This window comes from Carcharodon carcharias, chromosome 15, assembly GCF_017639515.1.
Source record: "Carcharodon carcharias isolate sCarCar2 chromosome 15, sCarCar2.pri, whole genome shotgun sequence".
Taxonomy (NCBI): domain Eukaryota; kingdom Metazoa; phylum Chordata; class Chondrichthyes; order Lamniformes; family Lamnidae; genus Carcharodon; species Carcharodon carcharias.
The window spans coordinates 21,889,150-21,910,541 of NC_054481.1; the positions used below are offsets into that span (position 1 = coordinate 21,889,150).

Genomic DNA, 21,392 nt, shown 5'->3' on the forward strand with positions numbered 1-21,392 from the left:
CTCCTGGCATGAATTCATTTATCTAATTTCATTTACAGGTTTTCTCTTATTGAGGACTGGCAGTGGCTGTCACAAAGATTGTTAGCAGGCTTTTGTCACGAAGCCTGACTCACATAACACTGCTGTGTAATTCTGCAGTTTTACGCCCAATTGTCTTCCCTTCAGCCACCTTTCCTGACTCAGTAACTCATACTGATAGGCAGCCATCTGCTGCCTGCATGTAAATCATGACAGTTGAATTCTTCCAGTTCCTGTTTTTAAATCAAAAAAACAAATCCAGGGTCTGCTGGTCCTCAAATCACAAATAAATCATAGATAGGCATGGATGCCCTTTTTATAAAAGTGATGCTTTTTGTTCATTTTATAATCTCCCTGATCACTCATCACAGCTAGCAAAAGGGTGAGATGGTGGTGTAGTGGTCATATCACTGGGCTAGTAATCCAGTAGGCCCAGGACATAGGCTCAAATCCCACTATGGCAGCTGGTGGAATTTAAATTCAATTAATAAATCTGGGATATAAAATCTAGTCTTGGTAATGGTGACCTGGAACTATGATTGATAGATTTTTACAACTGGTTCACTAATGCCCTTCAGAAACCTGTCATCCTGGCCTACATGTGACTCCAGACCCACAGCAATGTGGTTCACTTTTAACTGCCCTCTGAAATGGCCTAACAAGGCACTCAGTTCAAGGGCAATTAGGGATGGGCAACAAATGCTGTCCTTGCCAGCGAATGAAAAAAATTATGCAGATCTGGATATTTATATATTTAAGCAAAAGGTAGAAACAAAACTTTATAGAATAAAAACAGAACACTGAAAGAGTTCTTGAGCTTTTGAAAGCTGGTGTTTAGCTGCAGAAGATCTGTGACAGAAAGAGTGGAGGAGAGAGTGAGGGGATTGCTGTTTCAGTGCCTTATTCAGAACCCCAGCTTTATTGAATTACATTACAACGTACCCGTTCCTCAGCTCCATTTAGACGTCCTTTCTTCACTATCCTTGATAATCTTACCTGACAAAACTCCCATCTATCTCAATCTTGAAACCTCCAATTGCCCCAGCATCCGCAATCTTTTAGAGAATGAGAATTCCAGATTTCTGCTACCCTTTGTGTGGAAAAAAATGGTTCTTGGTTTCACTCCTGAATGCCCTGGCATTGATTTTAAGATTGTGTCCCCTCATTCTTAATTCTCCCACCAGACAAAATCACTTCCCTGCATTTACTGATCATGCTGTGGCATCAGATATTGTAAACAAGCCACTATAAGTGTATCCTTTCAGACAGGCAATCGCTGCGAGGGCAGAGTTCTGGAAAGGTGCAGCTTTCAGTTCGAAGGCTTGCTTCCAGGAACGGATGTTGGATTCATCAAAATGAGTCGTACAGAGCACCAAAAAAATGGGTTTTTCGCAGACAGTGTCAGATTGAGGAGGAACACAACTGAGCCTGATCTTATACTGGCCTTGTGACCACATGCAGGGTCTACCCAGTAGCAATGAGGATCACGTACCCCAGGTGTTATCCTTTGTTAGGATGCAGGTTCCATGAATCATTGTGGCGTCTGGACTGTTATGTTGGCTGAGATCAGTTAACCCAGCACTGATAGGAATTGCATTCAGGACCTTCCAGATCCATACAATGTTGAAGTTAAGCAGATCCTTCAATTTTCCATGTTTTGCTTTAAATGAAGTGCAGGGTAGCCGCTAATACAAAGAAAATGAGCAATCTTTCATTCCAATCTATTGCTAAAAAAAACCTGCGAATCCGAAGAAAAAGCCCTATTGTACCAGCATCGATAGTCGCCCTATATATTTTAACCAGGCAGCAGGTAGTAGAATAATATCACCCAGAAATACCATGTGCTATCAGAAAGTGGCTGCTCTGGGGAGAAGCCTTCATGGTTCCTGTGCAGATGAAACGTTAAAACAAATTCATGTTGGGAATTATGCTGCATATTGAGTTGAAAGCGTCTGAAGCCTGCAGTTTCCCTGAAAGGACATGTTAACAGTTTTAAAAGCGTGCAAGGAAGGCTCCGGATATCTGGTTAATGAAGAAGCCAAACACTTAAAGAGAATTTGAACAGAGGGAAATGAAATTGCAAAGCCATTAAAAGCTGTGAGTGAATGGCACTGGACTTTGTGTGTAGAGTCATATGAAACCGAGCTTAGCCTGGTAGCCTGACAGTAGCACCCTTCAGTCCTCTAGATTAACCTTGCTTTGGCAATGACCCTACATACAACTGTCTGCTCTTACTTACTTCCTTCCTTCACGTTTTACCCCTGATCTTTCCCCATTTTTCCCTCTCAAAGGCTCCCATCTCCATTCAGCCTCCTTCAGCTAAGAGGGAGGGTGAGTGCCGAGCAAGCGATGGACGTCTCCACAACTTTGGCAACAGCTCAATCAACAGGAGGCGTGCTGTCTTAGGGGCGAGTCTGTCTAAACCAGATTTACCTCCCCCGAAGGTGAGACATTCTAACAACGTGAGGCATTCAGTTTAACCAGCCAGCCACAAACTGACACAGCTCACTCAAAGACTGACCCAAGAGTCCAATCTAAAGAGCGGAGTGTTAGATAGTCGTGGAATTATAATATCACACAAAACTAAAACCTACTCCAGCCCCTAACTACAAATCTGAGTCTTATACAGCCCAGAGGCCGTCAATTCCAGTATTAGACAAACCATGAACTTCCTAACCTACTGATCTGAGATTATGGGAGATCTTTCATCTTAACCTGCCCTTCGGGAAATGAGATCGGGTGCAATGTGGGTCCTACAGTCAAAGGAGAGCAATATTGGGCAGGATGTAAAACTGGCATTGCCCTTGAACCCATGGGTGCCCCCTCACCCCACTGCCATGATGTCTATGTTAAAATGACAACCCAAATGCTTCCCACCTCCACCCACCCCCAACCATGACACAATGGCCTTGTAGTGGTCATCTTAATCACTGCAATCTAGGACCCAGTTTCACAGGCTCAAGGAGACTGAGTGATGCCTCCAGCTTAGAATGAATCCAGGGATAAAATGCTGACTTCAGTGTTGTTTTATGGTCTTTAGACATGAGTCTGGATGGAGAATGCCAGCAGGCTCTCCAAGAGTGGAGATCCAGCACAGCCTCGCCCCTGTGCTGACCTCTTCCTGCACCCACACACGCAATCAATTCTCGGAGAGATTATGGGATAGCAATTGGAAGTTTGGATTTTGAGGTGATGTTTCTTCCCCTTCCTAGCCCAGGGATGGTGAGGGCATTCGTATCAATCCTATCGATTGGCAAACTCAGTAGAGTGAGGTTAAACCTGAGATTCTGACAGGTACAGGGGACATTCATCCACTGAACCATTCTGAGAAACTATGAAGGCAGTTATTACCTAACTTACTGAGACAGGAAAGTAAAGGCAATGGAGAGTAACGTTGTGCCCGGTGTAAAGCTGGTGTACTGACCGATTCCATGGGTTTCCCACCAGGCAAGTTAGATTAAAATTGTGCCCTGCCGTTGAGCAGGAACACATCCAACATTTTACAAGGCACTGTGAAGAAATGAAATTTTCTAGTTGCAGATAAGTTGCCCTAAAATTCATGGGCAACCTCACCCCCGAGGTGGTAGGCTCTCCGTTTAATACGCATTAATTATCTGAACCTTTTTTTGACAGGACCATGCCGTTGTCACATTGTTGTGTTAAAACATGTGCAAGCTAACTTTTTAGCGAGTCACTGTTTGCACTGGAAGGGTGTCATTTTGGGCCAGATTTTGAAGACCTGCTGAAGTGAACTTAGTAATTGTAAGCTATGGCCTGGCACTGCTTCCATTGTTTCAGGTTCACCAATGGCATCTTCAATTGTAACAAACTCTGTGTTCTAGGATCTAACAGCAATTGGAGTAACAAAACCTGGACATAGGAAAAAGATTGCCATTGAAATAAATCGGCTGAATCTCTCAGAGTGGTTGCCCAACTACCAACCAGTAAGTCTTACCACATGCTTCAGTATCAAAAGGCTATTCATTGACAATCAGTGGACCGTATGCCCTTGACCCTCCCTCCCACCACCACACCACAACCACCCCCCACCCCCCACCACTCCAATACCCATCCATAGCATCTCATTGTCCTAAATCCCAATCCTAACTTGAAGCAAAGTCATTTCTCACATCTCAGCCGTCATCCCATCCATTCCAAAAAGTTTGAATCTAATTTGCATTGTAAATCTTTGGCAATCAAGATTGGTTCCTGGACCCAAGTATGTGATGAGTAATAAACAAAGGTAAAATGTACTGTTTTTAAAAAAGGGAAATAAAGAGATCAGTAAGAATCTGAAAGAGGCAATTCATTAGGGGCTTTACTCTGCATGCTAGAAGTGTCTAACCATTCACATAACAGCTAACAGCCCTGTGACATATAATACAGACCCAAAAAACACGTTTGAGCAGAACATTCAAATGGAGGGAAATAAAAAAGAAGAAACACTTTTCATTGAGTTCATGGGAAAGAAGATCAGGAGAGATATATAGCAGGTGCCTGAATTGATATCACCTATCTAATACTATCATTGAGGAATCACTAGGTGATAAAGACCAAGGCCCATCCAGTTCACTTTCAACCATCCTGGTTTGTTGCAATGATATCCGAGTTCTTGACTAATCAGCTAATCACAGTAATCAATCCCCATCAATTAGTCTATAACAGACCCGGACACGAGGTGAGGAAAAACCCCAGTGGTGAAGAGCTTCAGGAACAATAGATCCAAAGTCAAAGCTTTGCTGCACTCGCTACATGTCACCTCTCAAATTACTCATAAACTGCATTCCAAAATGTTATTTTCGGAAAGAAATCTATTTGGTTGCATTTGGATGACTTATTACAACCCGCTCCCACCACCTCCCTAGGGAGCCTGTTCCAGAGAATGACCATTCACTCACTGAAACCCAGTGAAAATTCTGCTCACTGTCTGATACCAATAACAAAGGTATCAAGTCGTGTGAATGATGCTCCCTGGCGTGATGTTTTATCAAAGTGTTAACCCATTTAGTTTAAAATAGCAGGGAGATTGATTCCATCTGAAATCTTTAATGCATCTGTTATGAGTATTGCGCAGCACAACTTGAGAAAGGTCATTTTTTTTCAATCTCAAATGATTGTGTATTTTCTTTCATACAATGTTGACAAATATAAGTTTCTTATGAAAGAACTTTATGAAGCGAAATTAGAGGAAACTAAAAAGCTTCCTGATTTTATTTGTTTTGGAGGAAAAAAAGAGTTTGAAAGTTATTGTTTTGGTGTTGACTTTGTAGCCTGAGCTCTGCTAAATGTGCTCAGTACTGTAATTGGAGTATACGGAGTTAGGTCACAGATCAGCCATAATCTCATTGAATTGGCAAACAGACTAGGGGGGCTTAATGGCTTCCTTCTGTTCTTATGGGTAGAATTCTATCCTCTTTCTGGTTTCCCATCACTCTAGCCGTCAGGCTGGTAAATGATTTGAGACCGACCTTCCGCCCCCACCTGGCAAGCAAGCCCTGCGTCCGTGAGCAGTCAGCGAATCAGATGGCTGTCAGCTCCCTTGTCCCAGCAGTGCCACAGGGAGTGGTGGCCACTCCTGGGACTGCACCCAGTCCCCATTGGTGATTGTCGCTGGAGCCAGACACGAAGGTAAGTAAGGGTGTACCGCCAGGGTCAGGCTGACAAGTGCGGGCGAGGAGAGTGGAATGCCGGGGTGAACAGGCCAGAGTGGGAGGGGAAACCTTAGGGGGAGGGCAAAGACCTTGCGGGGGTGGCCCAGATGGGCCCAGGGGACCTGTAATGGAGGTACTCCCCCGCCACCAGCCTGAGTAGTGAAAGCTCCCGGGCTTCACACTTGGTGATGACCTCTCCCTGCCGTGGGAAAAACAGTGGGAATGGGCAATTAAGTGGCCATTAATTGGCCACTGAAGGGCCACAACTGCCCATGGGTGAGGGAGTTGCCTGAAGCTTTCCCTGCTGTGTGTAAAATTGTGGCAGGGCGCATGGGTAGGTGCTGGGAACGATGGCCATAGCATTCCACCCAATCTTACAACCTCCCGCCTACCAACCTGCCCTTGGTGGAATGGGGTGTATAATTCAGTCCTATGTTTGTGCAGCTAGGAAAGATTGAGCTGAAATATGTTGTAATAAACTTTCAAGGACTATCTGCAACAAGCCTTCTGTTGGAATAAGACAAGCAGCAAACAGCCTTTATCCATTTCCATTTATTTTCACGACAAATTTTGCATTGACAAACAAACTTTGCCAGCTAATTACTTTGCAATTTTAACTTGCAGTTTTTGTGAAGGTGATGGGTGCCTGGAAAGGCAGAATGGAATTACATAGCAACACACAAGATCAGCACCGAGTTCAAAGTTATCAGGGCAAAAGGAACCCGAAATGAGAGAGCGAGGGTGGGAATTTCTGGCCCCGCCCACCGCCGGGATCATCTGCTCTCACCGAAAGTCAATGGACTTTTGGCTAGGCCGCCGAGTCTTCCATGGCGGATCCCGCCACAATGGGGGCCAGAAAATCCTGCCTTCAGCGTTCAAGGATACAGGAGAAATCTCCCTCTGCACTGCTGAGGAGCTTCACCAGTTTTGGATCATGTGCGCCCTTCCCAGGTTGTGGCCTAATTGTGGCAGTTGTCAGTGTCTCAACCTATTTCACTTGGGTGCCACTGGACCACAGAGATGAAAGGGCAGTGTGGTAAGCTAACACCCAGTAGCCAGTGATGTCAGTTGCCATCCTTTTTAAAATACTTTCTTCCTGTGATAAGCTTTCCATGCAGAAATATGAATGTAGACAGCAGTATGAGGTGAGAAGAAACAGATTGTTTCACGCCACAAGATGCCAACAGATTCGGGAAGCGTCCTGACCTGCTGGAGGATGAATTTGGTTTGTTCCCAGGTCACATATGATGGTGCTGTGAAGACAACAACAACTTGCATTAGTGAAGCGCCTTTAACATAGGGCAGAATTTTCAGGTCCCATGGGCGGGCGCATGCCTGCCCTGGCAGTTGATATCACTGGCATGCACCTGCCTACAATTAAGAGGGCAATTAAGCCAACGAATGGCGCAATTGTCTCCGATTTTTCGTGGCCCGTCCAACCTTACGGTTGGCGGCTGGGCCAATCGGCCAGGCGACCTGTGCATTTTCCATCAAACCTCATCCAAGGGCAGGATGAAACCTCCGTTATGAAATAAGATAAAAATAAACATCCGGGTCCAGCATTTCCATTAGGTATATTTTCAGGTGCTTGATTGTGATGCATGGACGTTTTATGGCAGCTTTTAAAATCTTTATTTAATCATCTGAAGGTCTGCAGCTCCCTGAGGCAGCTCTCTGCCTTCAGGGAGCTCTCTCGCAGCCCTCGCCCCCCCCCACCCACGGTAATGTCATTGCCCGCCCTCTTCCTGTCCCCACCCCGGCAGTGCTGAGCTTCTCATGCTGGCTGGCTGTTAATTGGCCAGCCGGCGTGAAATCACGGCCGGGGGCCAATTGCGGTCAGCGTTCCATTCCCGGCCGATCCTGGGCCCACCGATCGATCGCATGCGCCTGCCAAGGGTAAAATCCAGGCCATAGATAAATGTCCCAAGGTACTGCATCAATAAAAATTGGCGTTAGCAAAGAAGGAGTTATTAGGAAGATCATGACGAAAAGCTTGATTAAAGAGGTGGATATTACAGGGAGAGAGACAGAGGTAGGGGTCTAGGGAATGAATTCCAATGTCTAGGCCCTTGAGGTTTGCAGGTGCATTTATATTGCAAGTGATTCAGAGCATTTCTGGAATATATACTGGAAGAGGCTAAATTATCATGCTTAAAGCACAAGTTTCAAACCTTTCATGTACTTTATTTCCTCTCAGCAGCCTCTCTCTATACCTTTTGGACATGGTCTCATGTTTTGAAAACTTTACTTTCACCGGCTAGAAACTTAAGGGCCAATTTTTCCACCCAGAACCCCCGTAAACCCTGATTTACATCATTAAACAATCTGCTGCCTCATTCTGGCTGGGAGTTCCCGGCTCTCTATTTGAAGACCTGCTTGACAATTGGATTGAACGGGCTTTGGGTTACCAAAGGACAGGCCAAGGTGCCTGTCGGATTCTCTTCTGCCAGTCGCCCGCCCATTTCAGCTGGCAGTGGGAAGGTGCCCTCCAGTCCACGCAGCTCTGCAAGTATTACTGCCAGTCTGAGGATTTTTTGCACTGATTTCTACTGTGCACCCCGTTTGAAAAGAAAATTCTCATGTGACTGCAAAATAACGCTATGGGCAGAACTTTGCCCTTGATGGGCAGGTGGGCCTCATTGACTCGGCGGTGGGCGGGCAGCCGATCGCCGCCGCCGAAACGGGCCCCGCCGCCATTTTAAGTGGGCGGGCCAATTAAGGCCCGCCCAGCGTGACGTCCAGCAGGAAGTGCTATGCGCCTCCTGTGCGGGCGGGGAGGGGAGATTCCCCAATTGCCAGAGTGCGCTTTTTCACGCGAAAGAGCACACATCTCCCTGAGACTAAGTGCTGCCTCAGGGAGAGCGCTAAGAGTTTTCGAAAGTTTAAAATAGAAAAATAAAAAACATCCTTAACATGTCCCCCTCATGTGACAATGTCACACGAGATGGGGCATGTTAATAAATATCACAGAAACTTTATTAAAGTTTTTTAAACCCTACCTGAAACCTCATCCCGCCAGTGGATGAGGTTTCATGTTTTTTCTATTCCCCACCGGAGCTCCTGGCCTGCCCGCCAGCCTTAAGGTTGGACAGGCAGGTCCTTTAATTGTTTTAATTACCCTGTCAATGGCCTCAATTGGCCATTGACAAGTCGGCGGGCGGACAGCTGATCGCGCTGTCCCCCCGGCTTCCTGAATATTTAAATAGAGCGGGATGACATCGGGGGTTCCCCCTGACCTCATCCCGCGTCATTTTCCCGTCGACAAGCGGGCCCCGCCCCCAGATTCTGCCCTATGTGTGCAGATGGAAGTAATTGTCCCAATATGAACTCCTCCAGCCAGCTAACCCTATTCCGTGTATAAACAGCCAAGTACACTGAGTTCTGATGAGCTACCTCGAACTCGCTTCATTTAATTCTAATACTCTATCACGGTTACATGCAGGAAAGGGCAGAGCTCTACAGCATGCAGGTGTGCATTCCATTATTGTTTCACCAGAGGCAAATGTTGTGTGCTTGAATGATGAAAGTCATTGATAATAAGCCTGCTGAATTACCTGACTTTAGATGGAATATCAACACTGGTTCAATCAGAATCAAAGGTAAAGAGCGACATGTGTTTTTAACACTTCTAATAGTGTTTACTGGGTAAACACTGAGATGTACTGAATATGCCTTTGATTGCAGATATGACAGGCTGGATAGATTCACTTAGTATACCATGATTTTTGAATTGAAATGATTGCCAACTTTCAAGATAATATGTAACGAACAGGCGCGTGAGGAGCTATTGGGACAGGTGATCAACAGGCTTGGTCAAAGAGGATGGTTAGAGTGTCTTAAAGGAAAGAGAGAGAGAGAGAGTGGGGTGGGGGGGTTGGGGTGGGGGGGAGGGTGTGGTGGGGAGGCCAGGGAGGTTTCAGGAGTGAATTCAGGAGCTTAGAGTCAAGGTGAGGGAAGTCTGATTGTGATGCAACAAACATTGAAATGATGGGTGCAAGAAGCAGGGGATTATGTCGGTCAATTTACAGCCCAGTCAGCAAAGTAGAAAATCGCACACACACATGGACCCAGATTTTCGCCATGACACAGAGCCTCTCCATCATGGCGAAAATCCTGGAAATGGCTGAAATTTCTAAGTCCCGCCCCCAAACCTGGCATTTCCTTTCTTTGCGGGGGCAGGACTGGAGTTGGGCAGGGGTTTGCGCATGGGCAAATTGTGGAGGCAACTGGCCATTTGAATCACCAGCCGCTGCCACTGATTACTGATCTTTGAACCCTAGCTGTGTGAATCCCGGAGTGTGCAGAGCAGACCAGGTAAGAGGAGGCCTGAAACTGGGAGAGGCTTGGGATTGTTCGAATTAAACATGATTATGTACTTTTTACGCACAAACTCATTGGAACTGTCCAGCTGTCAAGGAACTGCCAATGAATTGTCCAAATGTCCAAGAAGTACCCAAGGGGACTAAGTGAGTTGGCATGGAGGAGGTAAGGGCAAAGGGTGATTTGTGGGGGGAATGGGTTGGCATGAGTTGGCACTAAGTTGGTGCAGGTGATATGTGCCATTGGGGGTGGGTAGAGGGGCAGGGATTAGCATAACTTAGCATGGATGGCTAATAGGGACCCTTGGTGGAGGGGGGGGGAGGTGGTTGTGAGGGCTGGAAGAGAGTTTTTTGTTTTTTTTTATTTATTTAAACACAGTGCTGGAGCACAGAGGCAGGCCTTTCCCCCAGCCTGTCTCTGCACTCGGCAGCCTCTACATTCATCTGGGGCCACCCACCCTAACTCCTATTCCAGCGTGCACACCCTGTCCACCTCCCACCTCCTTGCTCCACCTCCCCCCCTCCGATCATAAATTTGAGCTATGAGCAGACATTTTTAAAGGTCGGGTTTACCGAGCCTGGAAATCTCCCATCTCTGTGCACCTGACCTGGGGGTGAAAGACATGGGGCAGAATTTTGCCCTTGATGGACAGGTGGGCCCCACCGGCTCGGCGGCGGGCGGGCAGCCGATCGCTGCCGCCGAAACGGGCCCCCGCCGCCATTTTAAGTGGGTGGGCCAATTAAGGCCCGCCCAGTGGGAAGCGCTATGCGAGCGGGGAGGTGGGGGGTTCCCCAAAAGCAAGAGTGCGCTCTTTCACAAATGCGCACGAAAGAGCGCACATCTCCCTGAGGCTAAGTGCTGCCTCAGGGAGAGCGCTGAAAGTTTTTGAAAGATTAAAAATAGAAAAATAAAAAAATCCTTAACATGTCCCCCCATGTGACAATGTCTCACGAGATGGGACATGTTAATAAATATCACAGAAACTTTATTAAAGATTTTTAAAACCGACATGAAACGTCATCCCGCCGGTGGATGAGGTTTCATGTTTTTTCAGAAGCCCTCTGGGGCTCCTGGCCTGTCCGCCAGCCTTAAGGTTGGACAGGCAGGCCCTTTAATTGATTTAACTACCCTGTCAATGGTCTCAATTGACCAGTGACAGGTCGGGGGGCACACAGCTGATTTCGCTGTCCCCCCCCCCCCGGCCTTCCTGAATATTTAAATGAGGCGGGTTGATGTTGGGGAAATCCCCGATGTCATCCCGCGTCATTTTCACGTCGGCGAGTGGGCCCCGCCCCCTGCTCACCAACGGAAAAACTCTGCCCATGGAGTCTTCAGAGGAATAATGGAACAGAATTTCGAATAAACCTGCTGAGCATAAATGTGAAAGAAACCTGCAGTTCAAGGCCCTTGTAATGTATTACTGTAGTGAGATATAGGGTTATTCACTATCTTCTACTGCAATATGTGAAATGATAGGATTGATTTCCCAATCAGGCACTCCCAGCAAGGAACGTGACTTTTAAGTAGAGTTGCCAACCCTCCAGGCAGGAATTGAAGACCAATCTCCTGGGTCCTCCTGTGAGCAATTGGAGAAAAGTCGTTAAAAATGTTTCCTTTTTAATTTCCGGTGAATGTTTTCATTCATTAATTTTGTTTAAAGTGTTGGTGATTGGGGTAAGGATGCCTGTTTTCCTTACAGTCGAGATTAATCAAATCAGGTACCAAAGGGTCCATTCCCTTTCTGATTGGCTGTGAGAAGAACAGTGCACCTGGATGATGGACCAATCGTGTGAATGTTGGGATGGGGCAGTTTGAGGTCACATGATGAAACTTTCAGGAATGCCCCCAACCAAAGTTGGCAACTCTAATTTCAGGAGGCACTGGAACCTCTCTTGTCCCTGATATACATCCATTTACCTGGAAGGATGGAAAACCAGGAACTCCAGTGAGCAACTCCCCAGGCTGCGCCCGCTGTGAATACTGTTCCTCAATGAGGTCGGCCAACCTGAGACTTGTTCTTAATATTTTGAATAACAAAAGAGCTACTCATTAACCTGGGTTGTTCATGTTGAGAGCTAAAATTTAAAGTATAGGTAAGCTATGGTGGATTTAGATACATAACTTATGCAAGGAAGCTCCTCAGTTATTATGTCAATAGATATTAAGCAGCCTTTTCCATAAGAGACTATACTCCAGCTCATTCCCTTTTACAAACCTGCGACTCTTAACATCGTCCGTATTGATGGTGCTTGCAGCCTTTGCTCAGTTTTGATTCATTCTTCATCTCAGCATGTAAGAAGAGAAACATTCAACCAAGTTCATTCATTCCAACAAGCCTCCATTTCCACAGACCATGCACAATCTGCACCCTCATGAACTCTTCCCCTCCCAAGCATTAAATCGCCCACAGAAAGATTCTTCAAAGTCTCCGCAGCCTGGAGTGTAAATCAAGGTAGGATCAGGAACCTTATCCTTGCAACCTGCATCATACATGCTTGACTGGTTGCCTTCCCTGATAATTACATAAGTTCTTAAGGATAAGAATCTAAAGATAGACTTGCTAAGAATTATTCACAGCAGTCTTCATATCAATAAAGCACCTTAAAGACTTGTAAAACAAACACTTGTCAGCTAGGATTTAATGTTACATTTAAAAATACTTTAGACATGCTTGTATGTGGGAATCGATATTTGAAATTCAACAAGTGTTAAAGATCAAGTTCTACACAAAATACAAATGGGTCAGAATCAGAGATTTAAAATTGTAGAATCGGACCAAATTCAGATGCTTATACACTGCACAGGTAGATCAGGTTCAGACATATGATCCAGGATGTGCTGGAGAGGGACATCTCATAATATTCCCTATTAGTTCAATATGTTCCTGCCCTTCAATTCAAAAGCTTTTGCCCACAAAGTTCCTGACAGTGAGAGCTAATAACGGTGTGGTAATGACAACGGGAAATGTGGTATATTAATGAATGTTGGGACCAACGGTCTATCTCCTTGACCAATTGAAATTTTAAGGTTTGAGAAATAAACTTAGAAGGAGGCTGAAATGAAGGGTGCAACACCAATGTCAAATCAGGTACAGAAAGAAAAATAAAGAGAAAGAAAAATCATTTTAAGAGAAAAAAGATGAGAAGAAAAAGGGAGAGAAGTTAAACTTAAAAACTTGATATCTTTTAAATCTCCAAAAACAATTCACTACCTGAAGGATTGAGATGCCGCACTTTATATTGTTCACTTTCTGGGCCAGAGAGGTTGAATGGTAATCATTAACAATTATCACATCGTTAAATGGGTTCTTATGCTATTCATCACTAGATTTAACTTTCTGTGGTGAGTTTAATGGATAATTAACGTGAAGATGCAGCAACTTCATGAAACTCATGGGGAGATTGAGGGCAAGATGCTGTTTTGGTGAAGCTAGCAGCAGAGTGGTGCAAATCGTCCAGTAACTTGTGGCAATTCACAATTCACAGGATTCTGTTCCTCACTGTTGCTGAACCATTTATACATTAATATCAGCCTGTGTCATTCACATGCTATTATTAATCAGTGAATTCTGGGCTGATTCTTTGTACAAGTAGGTCAGACTTATATCCTGTGCCGTAAACAAGATACTACCAGATTAATTGAAAATAAATCTGTACAGATACTGCAGCACCAGCTTCATATTGGAAATGAAGGAAGCAACACTGAAGATTTCTCAGTCAGATTTTAATTTTGTTTAAATGGTAGAATGTGCACTTGTTGCAGGAACATCACTTTACCTGCTGAACAAGATTGCCTACTAACACTCAATTCACATTCCACTGTCAGCTGGATTTACACCTGACTCCATGCAAATAATGCATTTTAGCATTTGGAATTAGTGGATAGGCCATCACTCAATTCCCAATTTTGCGATTGCTAGTCAGTTTCCTAGTAGTACAATAATCTCCCCATTTTTAGCCCAGTTTCACTCTATCTCCTCTTTCTCATCCTCTTCTAGCCCAAGTGGCACACCTATGGAGGAGAGGACAGAGGACAACACAACTGATCTTCCAACACTCCTTCAACTCTATGGCCAAATTTTCTTCTAGTCATTCTGTTGCTACCAGGATTACCCAGTTAGAGAGGCAACAGGGTTCCAGAGGCTGATTAATTAGTTGTATCTAAATGTGCACGTTCTACTTTTTATTTTTGATTATTTGAAAGATGGTAGTATCTAACAGCAACAGTCTCTAAGACAGCATGGCCTCTGATATAAACTGCATTGTTATCAACCTATTGCTAATAGTAAATGCATCTAAGATGTATCTATTTATAACACACTGTACATCTTTCTTTTGTGTGGCTCCTGAAGGTGACATAATGGAGAAAGCTTGCCATACCTATAAATCTGTAAAAAGTAAAGCACTTAAACGGAATAAAAATTGCCCTGTGCTATGATAGTTGGACTAATGCTGTCCAACCCTGTTTTACCTCTCTCCCAGCTTTTGCTCTCTGGAAGTTTTGGGAACCACACTGCTCAGTGTTGGCCATTCAGAGGCTGTCCTTGTTATTTTCCTTTTGAGTTGGATGAATTAACCAGCCAAAAATAAAAGCTGATTATCTGAATGACCAAAGCTCTCAATTATGCTAACGTACTGTAACTAAATTTCGTATTGCACATTGACTGTGGAGATGAATAATTGGTGGCCTAAATCACTGGTTGTCCACATAAGCTATAGTTGATAATAACATAACAGGTCAGAAGGCATATCAGAATGGAATTCCATTGTTTTCCTGGTGGAGTGCCTTACTGAGCAGAAAGTGAGGACATAAACCCCAAAGAGATGGATAAAAGATCAATACTTCCATAGGGCTGTTGTCATGGTCAGCATTATTTTGCCATTTTGTGTCATGGGTGTGGTTTAATGAACTAGGGCCATTTGTTTTATAAGTTACAACCAAACCAAAAGTCAGTTTATCCATTCCCAAAATGGTTTCTGCCCAAAGTACTTCAGGGGATTATTATCTAGAGTTAAAGCTGCTGTATATTTTTGCTGAGGTTCTAATGGGAGATTTTAAATCAATTCCATAGATAATCACTCAGTGAGTGGTCATACGGTAATAAAAAAAAACTACAAGCGACTGAAATTTAGGGAATCACAGTTTCAGTAAGGGGTGGGGGGGAGTGGTGGTGGGGGGGCTTCAATTATTCCCAACTTTCCAGAATAAAAGAGGTAAAGTTTGGAATGCAATCTGAAAAAGATAATTTAATTTGCTGAAATATTCCTGCATGTGTGAGTGAGAGATATCTGCATTTTGTGGCTTGTGTGTTTAATGTGCTTTTTTGTATTTGTGAAGATTGTGAATAGTGTTTCTTTTGCATAGCATGAAAAGCAATAATATATCATCTCAAGGAAATAAAAATGTATAAATAAATACTTTTGTGTAACTTGCACTATAGTATTTTGCATTAACTGTCAAACCTAGATGTTTTGTTTTAAAGTTTGATGATTAACACATTCTTAATACAATTTGCCAGTACAATTAGAGGAAGGAAATTACATTGTTACACCATGTATATTGTAAATGAGAATAGAAGATTGCAAATTAATTACTAATATGCAAACTACAATCTATACACTTACCCTGAAGTAGTTGCCAAAGCTTTGATTGACTGGATCAGTGTATCCAGCCTTATCATCTGAATCTCTGTTGTTGAGTTCAGTTTTAATAGCTACATGGTATCTATTGTGCATTAGACTGCATTTTTACACAGATGTTACTTTAAAGTCCCAAATTCCCAGCATCTGCAGAAATGTGCAACACTTATTTATTACTATAAATAAATTACGTACCTGTGAAAAGGAGTGTGAATGTTTGTAATGCATGTTTCTGTGCTCAGCTTGCTGTGGGCGCACTTTCTGTGCCTACTTCAGTGGTTAGCTGGCTTGCAGACACAAAATAAATCTATTGGCAATTTATTTTTTTCCCTTTTTAAAGCTGCATGTCTCCACCAATGTGCTCACGTTGTTCTAAAAGTACAGTTCATTTTAATTCCTGAGATGTAACCATTTTATGCTCGATGTGTGTGTTTGCCATTGAAGAGCTCAGCAACAACTTGCATTTATATAGCGCCTTCAGTGGAACATCCTCTGGTGTCTCACAGGAACATTATCAAATAGGGGGTGAGATGAGGATAGGCGACCAAAAACTTGGACAAAGAGGTAGGTTTTAAGGAGTGTCTGAAAGAAGAAGAGAGAAGTAGAGTAATTTAGGAAAGGAATTCCAAAGGCAACTGAAGGCACTGTTGCCGATGATGGAGTGATTTAAATCAGGGATGCACATGAGGCCAAAATTGGAGGAACGCAGAGCTTTTGAAGGGCTGTAGGAGGTTACAGAGGTAGGGATAGGCAAATCCAGGGAGGGATGTGAAAACATGGGGAGAATTTTAAAATTGAGGCATTGCTGGACAGGGAGCCAATGTGGATCAATGAACACAAGGGAGATGAGTGAATGGAACTTGGTGCGAGTTAGGACTCAGGCAGCAGAGTTTTAGATGCACCCATTAGCATGAACGCAAATAACTTAAAGTAACTGTTATTTTGGGGGCTTGTGTGTCAATGCCAAGAACTCCTTATGTATTGTATGGAAACAGAAAATTGAAAAAAAATGTTGTCCCTTTTTTTACACAAAAAGAGTAATTGCACATTTCCTACAACAGACAGACTGATTTGTTAGGTATCATTGTTAGAAGAGAGGTGTTCTGTGAATGGAAAAAAGACGTTCATTTAGATAGCACGTTTCGTGACCTCAGGACTTCCAAAATGCTTCACAGCCAACAGAGCACTTTTAAGTGAGGTCACTGTTGTAATACAGGGAACACAGTGACCAACTTATGCACAGCAAGCTCCCATGAACAGGAATGTTACTATAATGATAGATATAACTGTTATCCAGGATAACTCCCCTGCTCTTCTTCAGAGCATTGCCATGAAATCTTTTACGTTCACCTGAGAGAACAGACAGGGTCTTGGTTTAAAGTCCCACCCAAAAGGCAGTGCCTCCAACAATGCAGCACTCCCTAATTATTGCACTGGGAACGTAAGCATGGTATTGTGTTCAAATCCCTGGTGTGGGGCTTGAATCCATGAAGTTCTGACTGAGAGGCGAGCGCTGCCAACTGAGGCACAGATGAGAGCTTCTATTGACTCACGCAGCGGGTAGCAGGCAATACTGAAATGGGGTTTTCGGTGTATTATCCATCACTGGCATGGATTCCAAGCCATTATGTACAAGGACCATTCACTGATAGATAATCAAGATGCATCAGGCTGTGAGACTTGCATGTCAGTGCTATTGCAGGCCCCTCCAGTGGCTGAAGAGTGAGTATTCACATTCCTCTCACAGGTAGGAGTTACCTGGCCATGCCCACATACCTCCAACCTGTTGTGACATACAACTACTGCTATAGTCTCGAGCAACCCAAGGCACAGGCCCATAATTGCTCTTCGAAAGCAGGGGTCTTTGACGGGCAAAAATAAAATGAATAAAATGTTAGATGTGTGAAAACATGCTGAGAATCCAAGAACTGATTCTAATTTTCCTCACAGCACATTCTGTACTCCAGGTTCTTACATGAGCGCCTGTCAAAATTACACAACCGTTTGGGAGTGGAGAGAGTCAATAGATCCTTTGTCCCTGATGTAGACCTGCCTATCACAATTTCCTCACCACTTCCCTGGCCAAAATAGCAGGGAAGAAAGACTCTTCTGTTATCTTGCCTCAATTACGCACTGTGTGCCTTTTGATTTGTTTTTTTACTTTGATCTCCTTTGACTGGACGTCGATTTCTAAAGAACAGATCTCACCCCACCCTCCATTTTATGCAGCTCAGTGGTTAATGTACTCCTTTGAAAGAAAAAGGCACGACTATGAGCTCCGACAGAGTTGCTACCAGCAATCATCCTGTAAAAGCTGCAAAGCTCCATGGAGCTTAGAAAGGAGTGTCTGAAATCTGCCAACTCCCACTTTCAGAAGTGCACTTCGCATTCAACCCCACCAGTCCTCTGACCTCCATTTTCCAGCTGACCTGATGATGCTTTGGTTAATAATAGTGTTCTAAATTGGTGAACTTTGACTGAGTTTTCTGGACGTATCATGCATTTCCACGGTGAGTTGTTAAAAGTAGGGGGGTGGAGGGAAGGGGGTGCAATACCAGTAATTGTGTTGGCAACTTGTGCTCCTTTCTCTTTCTGTCTTCGGTCTTTTAGCCTCATCCATGCGGAACTGACCTAGCGTGCCACAACTTGCCAGGCACTTGGCAGAATGAAATGCTTGGCAGGTATAAGTGACACTGGAATTCAAAGGTTAATTAATTTAGAAGCAAACATTGGCACACATTTACAATTGCGAGGTGATTTGACGGCTGAAATATGGTTCAAACATGATTGTGAGAATCTTTGGCACTTTAATTAAACAAAAAGTGTGCAGCTATGTTACTGAGATGTTAAATTCATTTCCCAGTTTTGATGGATGAAAGATGAGATCATTTGCAGCAAAGTTTGTAACAAAGGGGTATTGTGCTGGGTCATGGAAGATTTTATCATTTGTGGTTACCGTGATGACTTTTAGTGGAAACTTTGGCTCTAACCTGACAAGCACAATTTCAAACACATTTTAGTCACAATTTCCTGATTGCATCCAAAGTGGAAACTTTACTCCACCATGTTTAAGGATGAGGTCAAATAAGAATGTGACATCTGAAGTAATCACATTACCAGAAGCTCCGTCAAGTGAGATGCAAATCCTCCCTCACCATTTTCCAAAAAGATTGATTACAATTACATTTTGAGCCCAAAACCTGTGAATTGACCCTTCGAACCATGAGAAGAATTGGTTTTTACTCTAAAGTCTTTTTATTCTAATGCAAAGGTGCCCTCAACTCCTTTCTGTTTCCTTTTCCAAGAATGATCTGATGGAATGGCTCTCAATCATTGGTCTTGCTCAATATTACAAGACGCTTGTGGAGAATGGTTACGAAAACATTGAGTTCATCACCGACATCACCTGGGAGGACCTCCAAGAAATTGGCATCACAAAGTTAGGTGAGTGGTGGCCATTCTTTTTATGCCAGTCTTTTTTTGGGTTGTTTGAGGCACTGGATGTTTTTGGTTCGTGTGTGGGCCGAAAAGGTTTATAAAACCTTAGAACCTTACAATACAGAAGGAGGTGATTCAGCCCATTGTACCTGTGCTGGCTCTTAGAAAGAGCTACCCAATTGGCCCCCTTCCTGTTCTCTTTCCCCGTAGCTCTGCAAATTTCTCCTTTTCAATTCGGTATCTGATTCCATTTTGAAAGTTATTCATGCGCCTGCTTCCACCAGCCCTTTCAGACTGTGCAATCCAGATCTCAGGAATGAATTAAACAAAAAACTCATGCAAGTGTTATCACTACAAATACTATGGATTTTGAAAGACTTTCTCACACACCAACCACTAGGATTTAATGAAAACCCAACCTTATAAAAATAAGAGTTAGCTTTGTACAGGTTGTGTCCCATTGCTTCTTGTCCCCTTGTGCGGAATGTCATGCAGGCTAATTTTCAGGCCCTAGGCCAGATGGGAGTGGGATGGAAATGCTTCCAAAAATCATAGTGCCGCATTGGCTGCCACTTCCCTTTCTTTTTGTTTATTCATTGACAGGTTGTGGCATAAAGGCCAGCATTTGTTGCACATCCCTAATTGCCCTTGAGAAGGTGGTGGTGAGCCGCAGTCCATGTGGTGTAGGTACAGCCACAGTGTTAGGAAGTGCCAAGGCTTTGATCCAGTGAAGTTGAAGAAATGGCGATAGAGTTTCAAGTCAGGATAGTGTGTATGTAACTGTGAGGTGGTGGTAGTACTCTGCGCCAACTGCCCTCGTCCTTCTAGGATCCCTGATTTTTGAGGTTCTGTTAAAAAATCCTTGGCGAGTTCCTGTTACAGTTCCAGCCCCTGCCATTTCGGATGCCTGTTTCAGCCGGGAACCTGCTTTAAATTTGCCAGTTGGGATCCTAGACCTTTTCTAAGACCCCAATGCAATTTTCAGGTACTGATGGGTGCCACTATCGGGTGCTAAGAATGCTAACCAGCAGTCCTTAAAGGGATGGATACAGACCAGTCAGCAAACTTAGCGATGATTGTTGAGGCACTGATATTTAGTGGGGCCCGATGGAGCGCAGCACCCAGTCCACTCCAGCCGCGCCCCAACCCCCTCACCCCCAACACACCACCATTTAACCCTTTTATCTGGCTGGTTCCCATGAGGTTAGCTGCAGGATGTCCCACCCCTACCTATCCTAATTGGCGAGCAGCCCACTGGCACTGCTTCAGCACTGGCAACCCACTGATCAAATGGAAAAGGGAACCAGCCCCCAACCCAGCTCAGCCCTCTTGCCACGAACACCAGAGAGATGATACAATCGCACCGCCCATCCGATGCCCACAGAAAGGGGAAATCGAACCCTCTGTATCTCCTAAGGAACAAGAGGTGGCCATTCAGTCCCTCAGGCCTGTGCCACCATTTAATTTAATCATGGTTGATCTGTATTTTAATTCCATCTGCTCACTTTGATACTGTAACCTTCATACCCATGCATGACAAAAATCTATTAATCTCAGTTTTGACGTTTTATGTTGACCCCCAGCTCAACAGCTTTTTGGGGGATAGTTTCAGATTTCTACTGCCCCTTGTGTGAAGAAGTGCTTCTTGACATCACCCTGAAGAGTCTAACTCTATAATTAAGGGTTGGTTCAAGGGTAATGATTTGAAGGTCTGGTCCCCTAATAGGAAGGAGCCTCACAAGCAATTGTGCAATAGAGCAGGGGAAAGGAAAGCTTAATGAGAGGACTATTGTCAGACTATAGCTAAGAAATATATTTTACTTGATTATAAGCAGTCAAAAGGTCACATGTTTCTAGCAACAGATTTAGGTATAAACTTTTTGTGTGGATATTTTTCCAGAATCCAATTCCTTTATGATTGGCTGCACAGTGATCCTGGTTACATAAACAATTCCTCTTTGGTTATGTATATGGGACTTGATTCATCAGCAAAGTTAAATTGGTGTAATTTATGAATTATCATTCACAAGGCTGCTTCGACTGAAGGGCAATAATGATTTAACATAAAGTTGGGCATGTTGGACATGTGGGTTTATTTCATATTTAGAAAGGCTTGCGTTTCTATAGAACCTTTCACAACTTCAGGATGTCCAAAACTGCTTAACCACCAATTAAATACTTTTAAAACATCGTTACTGTTCTAATATCAAGATGCAGCAACCAATTTGTGCACAGCAAGCTCCGACAAAAAGCTATGAAATGATAGCCAGATAATCTGCTTTAGAGATGTTGGCTGAGGGATAAATATTAGCCTGGACACCAGGGA

General features: G+C 43.9%; 1 protein-coding gene across 1 annotated transcript in view; it reads left to right on the top strand.

Annotated features, from left to right (window-relative positions):
• caskin1 (CASK interacting protein 1) overlaps positions 1-21,392 on the top strand; it is a 651,886-nt gene that overhangs the window by 603,729 nt on the left and 26,765 nt on the right. Inside the window, exons 17-19 of the mRNA XM_041206678.1 lie at positions 2,310-2,462; positions 3,861-3,962; positions 18,934-19,072. Coding sequence (XP_041062612.1) covers positions 2,310-2,462; positions 3,861-3,962; positions 18,934-19,072 — 394 coding nt within the window. The remainder of the gene's footprint in view (positions 1-2,309; positions 2,463-3,860; positions 3,963-18,933; positions 19,073-21,392) is intronic.